Here is a 12,098-nt window from a genome sequence, read left to right as displayed (position 1 = left end):
GGCACAAACCCCCACAGGCAAGCAAACTGACAAACCCAAGCCTAACATGAAAGGTTAGTAGCAAACAGCCAAGCGACGTTTTACAGACACCAATTGCTTGTTTTATTCGTGTATTTAGGACCATCAGAGATGGTGTGACTCCCTGACCACAGCCCAGTGCCCCCCCGAGTCAAAAACAGACAAAAACCAGCTGATTGGAAAAGTTAAATTCCTGCTGAATGATGAAGACTAACATCTTCATCAGTCTGAGGAGGCACACTCAAACAAATTGAAATAAAATCAGACACAATTGGTCTGTCTTGCAGAAGCAAAGACGTCCTTGGGGAATTTGACTACTAACTTTGCTGCCTTGCTCTTCTGTTGGTGTGTTGGGGCTGGACGACGGGCTCTCTGCTTTAATCCCACACTGTGACTCTGCTGCAGTCTCTCTAACTTCTACTGCCTCACCTTTCCTGCTGTGCTCTGTGTGTGAGGGTAGTCACACACCTGTGTGCTCAATCAGTGACGATGATGATGATGATGAGTCAGGACGAAGAAGGAAACGCAGACAGGTCATACATGATGACATCATCATGATAGACTCGTCTCGCTGAGTGCAGCTCTGATAGATCTCAGAACAATCAAAAATCAGTGGGAGCAGCCGGTGTGGAGTTTTCTCCGCCGCCTCACAGCCGTCTTTGTGAGGTCGAGGGGAGCTGATGTGTGAACGCAGAAGGAGGGTTGATGGCGTTTACATCGACCAATGAGCCACGAGCTCCGTGCATATAATGACGCTGCTTCTTACTCTTTCTGCTCACCAGGAAGGTGTGACATGTACGTAGCTACAGGAAGTGTTTCTGCTTTAGTCACGCCTAGAGTCCCACCGGCCCCTCGTGTCTGACGGGGAAAATTCACGCCGCGAGTGACGGGTGTGACTAACAACTGTGGGAGATTAGAGCGGCGGTCTGTAAAGAAACATCGGGTGTCGACGTTGAGTTAACACCTGGACAAAATGTGAACATGAGGATCAGTGAATGATTGAAGGCCTCGTTCAGAAGATGTTAACAGAACATTCAATCTGCTCGGGTAACGAGCTGCATCAGGAGCTGTCAGTGTTCTCACACATGGAGACAGGTGTGTGTGTGTGTGAGTGTGTGTGTGTGTGTGTGTCACAGAGACAAAAACTAACACAGAACGTCTCAGTGTCACTTTCTCTCTCACTTTATTTTCTCTTGAATTATTTATTCAATGCAAACGTGTTTGATAAAGCATTAACTGTTTTTTTCTCCTGAAGCAGACTCGGAGACAGCTGTTGGTCCTGGTCCAGACCTGGTCCAGACCTGGGGTCTCATTAATAAAACGGGACTTAACGTGTGCATAAGTAGATAAGAGTTATAAAACCTCCTCTTTGAGAATAACAGAACACTGGACTCTGATTGGACGATGTGGCTCCTCAGAATGTTTGTTCACCCTGCTCACGTTTCCTCTCAGATCATAAAGTGGGAGTGTGGCGTACGCCTCTTTGGGCCCCTCCCTGCATCAGGGCCGTCAGGTGTGTTCACACAGAAACATCCGGGTTCATGATGACGCATGCCGGATGTGAGGATACCTGCTGCGTGTGAGCCGCTGGTATCCTCTGAAGCAGAACAGTCCCAGAGCAAGGTTTTCACCAAGTCCCACTCATAGCTCTCGGTTTACACACCTGCAGCTCCAGGTAACTTTGGCTCTCTCCTGCCCTGAAGATTCCCCTTCACAGCACGCCGTCAAAATCGTTTACTGAACAACACGAGCGTGACATATAGGCCAATCATGGCACATGACGGCACGCTCGCTGTGCACTCTGCGTCCGTTGAATACATCCTACTTTGCTCTGTGAATTTCACTTTCTCCTTGCAAACAGTGTGACATCTGGTGCTTTTATTTTGAAGGCGGACACACTAAAGGAGACTGCTTTGTATTGAAGTCAGGACGCTCAGAGGCTCGTCAAACGGCTCGCTGTGAGCCGGTAAAAGTTTTTCCCCGCTCTTGACACGAGTCAAACGTTTTGAGTGTTTTCGTAGAGCCCCGCCCTCTTCGCTCTTCAGCCGTCCAAGCGAGCGTCAGAGGACAATCGAAACGGGGTGTCTGCTTAAAATCGTCAATTCTTGCTTGTGTGCTCTCAGGACAGGCGATAGTTTGAGTCTGTTGTCTGTTTGGTCCACTGACTCAAAGAGTTGATGAGTGCGCTGCAGGTGGAGGAACGTGCGTGTCATTTCAAACACAGCGTACACTCACATCACAGCGATGGTTAGCCTAGCTTCTGTGTGTCACTCATACAAGCCGGTCACAAGAACTTTCCCTGAGTCAACGATCGAGCTGCTCTGCATGTCACCCTGAAGCAGAGAACTGACAGGCTGGTTTAAGTGTGTGTGTGTGTGTGTGTGTGTGTGTGACTACATGAGCTGCTCTCACTTGTGGTTTAAACAGCCAATGAAGTTAAAAAAACTCCGTCAAGCAGCCTGAAAATCAGAGGAGATGTCAGAACACACCGGAGAGCGTGTGTGTGCGTGTTTAATGTCAGGAGGAACCTCGCCCACTGAGAAACCTCCTGAGGCCAAACACTCATTACAGAGGTTCAGGCACGTCCTGTATCTCCACACACACACACACACACACACACACACACACACACACACACACACACACACACACACACACACACACACACACACACACACACACACACACACACACACACACACACACACACACACACACACCCTCTGCCCTGACAGCTCTCCCTTCAGTCAGCGATCACAGTCTCTGCTCTTTCCCTCACTCACATGTTGAACCTGTTACAGTCTTCAGTACATTATTCTGTTAGCATGATGCTAAGTGTTCTGGGACCAGAGTAGATTTCAATACGACTTCTATTAACTTTATTCAACATGTGGTCAAACATGGCGGTGCGTTTAAAATGATTCTGTTTCCAGGCGAGTGAACGGACAGGTTTTAGGTGTAGACGGGTTCGAGCGCTTTCCTGCCGAGCGAGCTGCTCTCAGTGGGCGGGGCTTTCACTGGATTCATTCACAGATTCAAAGTATGAAACCACGTCTCATAAAGTTGCTGCTGTCAGTCGGGTATTTAAGTGAGAGTGACTGACAGGTGGGCGGGGCTCTGTAGCTTCCGCAGTGATTGACAGTTCTTGCTGATCAATCAGTGGACTGTAGTGAACCTCCACTCAGGTGTTTTCAAACCAGAATCAGGATCTGCTTCTTCTCCTGCGTGCCAGTTTTCTTCCTGACCTTTGACCTCTTCTCCTCCTCCTCCGTGTCTCTGCAGGTTTCAGGAGACGGAGGATCTCTGATTCTGTCTGCAGCTCTCTCAAGTGTGAATGTCACCTGTGATTCTGACAATGTTTTTCTGCCTCTGCAGGTTTCTGAGGTGTGACTTCACCCGCCCCGCCCCCTACCCCCTCCCCACCCCACCCCCCCCGAGCAGAGGTGCAGCAGTGTTGGTGACCAGGACCAACAGGTGTCTCTTCCTGGCTGAGCGGCAGACAGCGTGTCGATGTGTGTGCTGAAATGTTCACCTGTAAATAAAGAAATCTGCACTCCAAACAAACACAGAGAGGCAGGTTGTTTTTGGATGTGGAGGCTGTAGCCCCCTGACCCCCCTGACTCCCCTCCCCCCCCCCCCCTCAGACAAACACTCACCCTCCTCTCCCTTCCATCCTGTCTTCCTCCTACCCCCAGTGTCTGTCTGGTTTCCATGGAGACTGAGGTAAAGAGACAACTGACCCCCACCCACCCGTTTCTCTCTCCTTCCTTAAAGACCCCCCCCCCCCCAATGTAAGACATGTTAAACCCTTTTGTTTCTGAATAATTGAATGATGCAATCCTGGATGTTCTTTACTAAAATCAGAAATGTTGGATTTTTTTCTTGTTTTCTTTTGTTTCTATGGTGATTAGGAGTTTGCCTGTTGACAATATAAGCAGCCGATGGCAACAGTGGATGGTAGAATGACTCTCCCTCTCTCTTTAGAGCTCTCAATTATTATTAAATCTGTTGTAAAACCTATGGTCTTCTCCAAAAATACCAATAAAAACATGACAGAACTCTCACCTCTGGACTCTGCTCATTATACCACGTGACGCTCCAGGTGTTATACAGCACCATGCACGGCATCTACTGTGACGCTCCAGGTGTTATACAGCACCGTGCACGGCATATACCAGGTGTTATACAGCACCGTGCACGGCATATACCAGGTGTTATACAGCACCGTGCACGGCATATACCAGGTGTTATACAGCACCATGCACGGCATATACCAGGTGTTATACAGCACCGTGCACGGCATATACTGTGATGCATAGACATAATATACGTAGACGCCTCATCGACTGACGCTGTCTATTGGAGCTCACGTGCAGCGCGGCCGCCATCTTGGATGGGTCTCTTGCATTCATTTCTATTGAGGAAGGTCTATCCTCGATTACAATAATCATCTTAACTCCCTGAATTTCAAACGGATTTTCACACGGTTTGGTTTGTAACAAACAGCAGAAATGTAATTATGATACAGGACGCTTGACACGTTGAAAAATACGTGTTTTCATTCCAAAAGACTTTGTATTATGCTCTAACAAAGACATGGTAGGCTATGGCTTATTGATAAATATATAAATGAATTCATTTGAATTATTTTAGTGAAGAAACGAGTATGATTGTTCATTTGAATTCATTTCTTCCAGAAGACTCTCCCTCTCTAAAATAAATTGGTGTATAGCACTGTATGTGCAGACACGTTCGTATTTGTTACCCATAATATGAGCGCCAGCAACATGACGATGAGAAAGTGTGCATGTGTTAGAGAGTGTCAGTGAAGGAAGGTGTGTTTATAATATAGTACATAAGCACCTTTCAGTAGGACACACAAGGACTGTACAACAATCAAGTGTTCATGTGTGTATTTATTTATATATTATAAATAAATTATATATATTTATAAAGAGTGTATATGTGAGTATGTCTAGAAAGAGCATATACTGTGACGCTCCAGGTATTATACACAAGCCCATAGATGTTGTTCTCGCGCTGTTCGTCGATGGGGAGCGACGTAGCAACGTGTCGGCCATCTTGGGTCAGGCAGCTGCCCCCCCCCCCCCCCTCAGTACGTTGATGTCAATGGTGCATGTACTATTTAAATAAACCTGACTCGCTCAATTTTCAAACGGATTGATTTGTTATAAACGTCAGACACATAGCAGTTAAATATCCCGCTTTGGCCGGGAAACACCCGTTCCTTAATATCCAAAACTTGACCGGTATGGTCAGAGATGTGTATTTCTGCATACTCAATGCATCATTTTAACCACGAGCTTTCATAAATATAAACAGATAGCTAAAGCAATGGCTACACACACTCAAGGCATTTATATTAAATCATTATTTACAACATTTAATTGTCCCAGGTATGTTATATTAGTAACCTCCAGTATAATTATAACTAAATACACAGCCTCTGTATTTATTTTAGATATAAACATCGGTTTTTATATATATCTATGAACTAGCCTACGACCGATACATAAAGAAAGTGTTTTAAAGCGTTATCTCGGGCTGAGTCAACGAAAACAGGAAGTCAATGACGCCAAATAAAAAAGAGAAGAAGAAGTTTCCACGCCCCTTTCCGGTGACGTCCCCGGTGTGATTGTTTGGGTCCGCGCGCCTTTCCCAGTTGGCGGTAACTCTGGGTCTGCAGGCTGCTGTGAAGACGCGTTCAGACACTTCAACAACTCTTTACACTAATTATCAATAATCAATAAAATGTCTGAGTGGAACAGAGAGAGACGACGTGAAGCTCAGAGCAGCGAAAACAGGTGAGTCACGAGACCAACGTTTCTTTATAAACCGTCATGAAGAGCTTTCATCGTGTCTCAGTCTGAACTAGAACACAAGCATCCTGTTTTATTGATTAAATTAACAAAAACATCCTGTTTTATTGATTAAATTAACACAAACATCCTGTTTTATTGATGAAAGTGTGAGTTGGTTGAGCTTCAGTGAAGAGTCTCTTCTGTGTTAGCTCATGTTAGCTTAGCTCCCTCTGTTTTACTCTTAACGTTTAAAAGTCGTGTTTTCATTGGCTGCCTGTAAAGTAGGTCACTTAACGTTAGCAGTTAGCACGGTTCACTTAATTATTGTTGTGAGCTGTGTGAAGGAGAACGGTGCTAACCCGGGTCACCGGTTAACACTGTAACACCCAGCTAACCCGGGTCACCGGTTAACACTGTAACACCCAGCTAACCCGGGTCACCGGTTAACACTGTAACACCCAGCTAACCCGGGTCACCGGTTAACACTGTAACACCCAGCTAACCCGGGTCACCGGTTAACACTGTAACACCCAGCTAACCCGGGTCAACTGGGAGAGTCAGGAGATGAAGTACTAACACAATCAATGATATGTGGAGAGAAAAGGAGACAAAGAATAGTTGTTATTGAGTGGATCCAAAGCGTCTGAACAAACAGTTAACTGTTAGAGGAATGACGGGTCGCCGTCACATTCAGACCGGCTCAGGGTTCCGGGCTCAGGGGTTTTTGTGGTCGAGCCGCCCTGCTTGTGTTAAAGGCGTTTTATAACAACGTGTTGCTGCTTGTTTATGAATATTTAGACCGTGTGTTTTGTCTGTGTTGGTGAAGGAGTCACGGATCATCTCGGTGGTCCCACTGCAGGAAGAGGGGGGTCGACGGGAGTCTGAGGACCAAGAGGGACCCCGAAGGCGGCGACAAGGCTCACAAGAACGAACGGCCAGATAACAGAAATGACAGGTAAATATATCCACGCCGATATGCCACGCCCACGAGCGCACGTGGTGACATTAAGTAAAACCCCTCATTTTCTGGTTTGTTTGCTCTCCAGCTTCACGACTCCCGAGAGCGGCGGCCCCGTGTCTCGCTGCGGTCGGCGGTCAGACTGGGGCAGTCAGGTGGAGGACGACGAGGAGATGAGGAGAGACGTGCACAGAGACATGCAGCGGTAACTACACCGCGCTCATCATCCACAGTCTGTGCTCCACTGAAAGGCTGCTCGCCACTCACTGGTTGTTGTTTTCAGTTACAGGAGGAGGATACTGGGAGGGGACGCCGTCCAGAGAGAGAGACGCGCTTCCTCCGGTTCCTCGGGGAGGTACGCCCGGACCCTTTACGCAGATCCACATGCTCATTGAACAAACTGAACTGTAGATCTAAGTGCTTTATTGTCTGCATCCTGTTCAGCTGTGACTCCAGAGAAGGAGACAACATGGAGACTGATGAGGGAGTGTTGCTACGGCGACAGAAGCAGATCAACTACGGCAAGAACACGCTAGCCTACGACCGATACATCAAAGAAGTACCCAAGTAAGTTCCCACACTCGCACGTTTAACAGAAACCACATCAGTACAGACTAGTGTTCTTACTAAGATCTGAGGTCTGAAACGTGCGCACGCCCAGTTTACATGAATACCTTTAAATGTGGAGCGCTCATCATCCAGTGTGATTTTCAGTTTGAATAAAGACCTCACTTCTTCATCACCTGCACGTATTTATTGTGCAAACAATAAAAGAGTGGACGTCTCTGTTGGATCATGTGACCTGTATATCCTCATAATAAGTCACAGAGCTGGCCTGATCATTGATCAAACTTTTGATAAATATCGTCCAGTGATGGAGACTGCTGAGTGACGTGAGCACTCTGACCATAAATAAATCATCATATACATCTATGGCAGACTCAACGAAAACAGGAAGTCCTCCTTTTCTGGGTCAGAAAGTTTATTCTTCCCCCCGTTTCTGCAGGCACCTGCGTCAGGCCGGAGTCCACCCAAAGACCCCCAACAAGTTCAGGAAGTACAGCCGGCGCTCGTGGGACCAGCAGATCAAACTGTGGAAGGTGAAGCTGCACGCCTGGGACCCCCCCTCAGAGGAAGGCGGCGACAAACCCCTCCATGACGTGTAAGGAGACTTGGGGTTAATGTGGAGGATCACAGAGAAGTCACTTGTGCCGTGTTAATCAGCTGTGTGTTTCTGCAGAGACGAGCTGGGTCTCGATGATGTCATGGACATCGAGTTGGACTTCCCCTCGCTGTCAGACTCGCAGGACGCCCCCGCTCCACTCAGCACTCGCAGCCTGTCACTGGAGGTCAGTTACTCTCTCTCACTGTTCACAAACACAGACAGCAAAAGCAGGTGTGTAAAAGGTCAGGCTGTCATCGACAGGAGAAGAACCTTTTTGAAATGTTAGTTCGATGGATCGATCATTTCTGATTCATTCGAGGGAGCCAGGAAATCCAAACGCTGATTTGTGATTTGTCAAACAAAAAAGGATTCTTAGCTGAACCTTTCTGCAGAAGTCTGTTTCTAGAGCTCATGCGTCGTTAGCCTTGTGTAGCCTGCTGTGCTCTGTGTCACCACCAGGAGGCGCACAGGGCCGAGACGCCAGAGAGCTGAAGCAACACAAGTACGGTCACACGACCAACTACCTCAAATAAATCCAGCGTGTTTTAGGTGTCTGACTCAGACAAACATCCCACCTGATGAACGTTTGAATCTGCGAACACGTCACGCGAGGATCCTGTTTCAGCTCTGACTCTGTGTTTCTCTCCTGCTCAGGATGAAGACTGTATGGGGACTCCGGTTAAAGTCCAGCGGACAGACTCCACAGCCGAGCCCGCCGTTTAGCTCTTCATCTGCACAACTACGACCTGCTTCATCCATTTCTGGCGGCGCAGCCCTCCGTGTTTCCCACAATGCATCTGCTCCAGGTGTGCACGGCGTCAGAGTCTCTGCTGACGTTTAGTTCTCTCGTTGTTGACACGGAGGTTCCAGAATCTGCTCAGGGAGTCTTTCACAGCCGGGTTCACTCCGCTTCTTCCTCGTCTTCACACGCCGGACAGAAAACCTTCACAGGACACCAAACGGAGTGTTTTGATTGGAAGGAATCAGACATGGCGTTTCTTTTCTTCAGTGTGTTTTTGTTCTGAGCTGTGATCAGTTTTTATTTTGGATGTTTTTAATACAAATGTTGATTTTTTTTTCGATTTTTTTTTTTTCTTCATTGTGAAAACTTGGAAATAAAAAATATAAAAACACATTTTGTCATCTTTTCAAACCTCTAAATAAAAGTCTTCACTGGACTTCTCCATGAAAAGCGCTGTGCTCCTCTTCTGATGGAGCTGAAGGCTGCAGTCTCTGTGCTCCTCTTCTGATGGAGCTGAAGGCTGCAGCCTCTGTGCTCCTCTTCTGATGGAGCTGAAGGCTGCAGTCTCTGTGCTCCTCTTCTGATGGAGCTGAAGGCTGCAGCCTCTGTGCTCCTCTTCTGATGGAGCTGAAGGCTGCAGTCTCTGTGCTCCTCTTCTGATGGAGCTGAAGGCTGCAGCCTCTGTGCTCCTCTTCTGATGGAGCTGAAGGCTGCAGTCTCTGTGCTCCTCTGATGGAGCTGAAGGCTGCAGCCTCTGTGCTCCTCTTCTGATGGAGCTGAAGGCTGCAGCCTCTGTGCTCCTCCTCTGATGGAGCTGAAGGCTGCAGCCTCTGTGCTCCTCTTCTGATGGAGCTGAAGGCTGCAGCCTCTGTGCTCCTCCTCTGATGGAGCTGAAGGCTGCAGTCTCTGTGCTCCTCTTCTGATGGAGCTGAAGGCTGCAGCCTCTGTGCTCCTCTTCTGATGGAGCTGAAGGCTGCAGCCTCTGTGCTCCTCCTCTGATGGAGCTGAAGGCTGCAGCCTCTGTGCTCCTCCTCTGATGGAGCTGAAGGCTGCAGCCTCTGTGCTCCTCTTCTGATGGAGCTGAAGGCTGCAGTCTCTGTGCTCCTCTTCTGATGGAGCTGAAGGCTGCAGCCTCTGTGCTCCTCTGATGGAGCTGAAGGCTGCAGCCTCTGTGCTCCTCTGATGGAGCTGAAGGCTGCAGCCTCTGTGCTCCTCCTCTGATGGAGCTGAAGGCTGCAGCCTCTGTGCTCCTCTGATGGAGCTGAAGGCTGCAGCCTCTGTGCTCCTCCTCTGATGGAGCTGAAGGCTGCAGCCTCTGTGCTCCTCTTCTGATGGAGCTGAAGGCTGCAGCCTCTGTGCTCCTCTTCTGATGGAGCTGAAGGCTGCAGTCTCTGTGCTCCTCTTCTGATGGAGCTGAAGGCTGCAGTCTCTGTGCTCCTCTGATGGAGCTGAAGGCTGCAGTCTCTGTGCTCCTCTTCTGATGGAGCTGAAGGCTGCAGTCTCTGTGCTCCTCTTCTGATGGAGCTGAAGGCTGCAGCCTCTGTGCTCCTCTTCTGATGGAGCTGAAGGCTGCAGTCTCTGTGCTCCTCTTCTGATGGAGCTGAAGGCTGCAGCCTCTGTGCTCCTCCTCTGATGGAGCTGAAGGCTGCAGCCTCTGTGCTCCTCTTCTGATGGAGCTCCTCTTCTGATGGAGCTGAAGGCTGCAGCCTCTGTGCTCCTCTTCTGATGGAGCTGAAGGCTGCAGCCTCTGTGCTCCTCCTCTGATGGAGCTGAAGGCTGCAGCCTCTGAGCTCCTCTTCTGATGGAGCTGAAGGCTGCAGCCTCTGTGCTCCTCCTCTGATGGAGCTGAAGGCTGCAGTCTCTGTGCTCCTCTTCTGATGGAGCTGAAGGCTGCAGCCTCTGTGCTCCTCTTCTGATGGAGCTGAAGGCTGCAGCCTCTGTGCTCCTCCTCTGATGGAGCTGAAGGCTGCAGCCTCTGTGCTCCTCCTCTGATGGAGCTGAAGGCTGCAGCCTCTGTGCTCCTCCTCTGATGGAGCTGAAGGCTGCAGCCTCTGAGCTCCTCCTCTGATGGAGCTGAAGGCTGCAGCCTCTGTGCTCCTCTGATGGAGCTGAAGGCTGCAGCCTCTGTGCTCCTCTTCTGATGGAGCTGAAGGCTGCAGTCTCTGTGCTCCTCTTCTGATGGAGCTGAAGGCTGCAGCCTCTGTGCTCCTCTGATGGAGCTGAAGGCTGCAGCCTCTGTGCTCCTCCTCTGAGGGTTCAGTGTGTTGCTTGTAAACGGGGCAGCAGGCACTGAGGTTGGGGGAGCCGCTGAGGTGTTGCAGGTGTGTCACTGAGGTGAACGACAGGCTGTATGAAATGTTTGTTTTGCGGTGTCATGACTCATTGATGACGCTGCATCAGTGGACGTTTGTTCACCGTAAACACTTTGTAACCGCTGTATTTTGACAAAAAAAAAAAACCACGATAAGGGGGCGTGGCCTAACTACATAAGCACCCTGTAACTCTACTTCGAGAGAAGACATTTATTTGATGAATAAACCTGTGCTGTCTGGTCCCGGGATCTTTGGGTGCCTCATGATTCCATTTTGATCGGATTGATTTTTAGTTCAAAGTGTTTTTCAGAGAGAAGTTCAGACTGCAGTCATCTGTGACCGGCTCTGCAGGTCCTCTTGATTTCAAACAGCAGCCTCGCTCTGCTTCTGTCTGATTATCAACACTTGACTCCACACAATCAGACTCCTGAGACTCACGTTGATGAAAGTTTATACGTCAGATGAATACTGCAGGAGACATGATTCAACATGCTCAAACAGAACTGTCTGACTCTTCCAAAGACTCTGCATATATTCAAAAAAGGATCATCCTTATCAGGGTCACATGACCCACCTGCTGTGGGCTTAATAAGAAATAAGAAAGCAACCACGTTTATTTTCCACAGGAGGAAAGAAACACAGTTCTGATATCTGTGATTTATTGTCCCACATGTTGAAGTAGCTGCGCTTCAATCATCGAGGAAACTTCACACATGTAGAAACTATTGAGTGATCGATGTTTGTTTTCACTGATTCACTCTAAAGTGACGGGAGACTAAAAAGTGGGACCAAACTTGACCTGTGAATCAGTGTAATGAAAGGTCCTGGTAATGATTGGATCCCCTAGAGACACATGAGGTCTTCATCCTGTCACAGAGAGAGTCCTGGAGGATCCGCATGGCTCCTCCTCCTGCTGGATCACAAACTGAACTCAATCTAACAATTTAAACCAGATTCCAGTTTGAACTTCAAGAGACACTTTCCATGGAAACATCCGCGACATGTGAAGATGTTTCAATCTGAAACCTGGAGGTCCAAAATGTCTTGAGCTCCACTTTTACTCACATTTAGTTTAACAATG

At 48.5% G+C, this 12,098-nt stretch overlaps 1 protein-coding gene and 1 long non-coding RNA gene across 3 annotated transcripts; both read left to right on the top strand.

The window, feature by feature from the left end:
* LOC306829804 lies at nucleotides 1–4,082 on the top strand. The gene is made up of 2 exons (XR_013779905.1): nucleotides 1–53; nucleotides 3,394–4,082. It is a non-coding gene; the product is annotated as an uncharacterized lncRNA (long non-coding RNA).
* Nucleotides 4,083–5,625: 1,543 nt separating this feature from the next.
* Nucleotides 5,626–9,096, top strand: slbp (stem-loop histone mRNA binding protein). 2 transcript variants are annotated; one of them, XM_079351542.1, is made up of 8 exons: nucleotides 5,626–5,843; nucleotides 6,667–6,795; nucleotides 6,887–7,003; nucleotides 7,088–7,153; nucleotides 7,243–7,365; nucleotides 7,805–7,960; nucleotides 8,039–8,147; nucleotides 8,618–9,096. In XM_079351542.1, exons 1-8 carry the CDS (start codon nucleotides 5,791–5,793, stop codon nucleotides 8,684–8,686), a joined length of 822 nt encoding a protein of 273 aa, XP_079207668.1. In that variant the 5' UTR covers nucleotides 5,626–5,790; the 3' UTR covers nucleotides 8,687–9,096. The 2 variants fall into 2 exon arrangements, with proteins under 2 accessions (XP_079207668.1, XP_079207667.1); XM_079351541.1 differs by having other exon boundaries at nucleotides 5,628–5,843; nucleotides 7,082–7,153.
* The last annotated feature ends 3,002 nt before the right edge of the window (nucleotides 9,097–12,098 follow it).

This window comes from Symphodus melops, assembly GCF_947650265.1.
Source record: "Symphodus melops genome assembly, chromosome: 9".
Lineage (NCBI taxonomy): Eukaryota > Metazoa > Chordata > Actinopteri > Labriformes > Labridae > Symphodus > Symphodus melops.
Note: the sequence above shows the minus strand (reverse complement) of the source record. Positions and strands in the feature narration are given on the sequence as shown.

Excerpts from the sequence above, each read along its gene's own strand:
- slbp (XM_079351541.1), top strand. The coding sequence starts at position 5,791 with ATGTCTGAGTGGAACAGAGAGAGACGACGTGAAGCTCAGAGCAGCGAA. Across the intron at positions 7,004-7,081 it reads GTGCACAGAGACATGCAGCG|TTACAGGAGGAGGATACTGG; the intron begins GTAACTACACCG and ends TGTTGTTTTCAG. Across the intron at positions 7,366-7,804 it reads TACATCAAAGAAGTACCCAA|GCACCTGCGTCAGGCCGGAG; the intron begins GTAAGTTCCCAC and ends CCGTTTCTGCAG.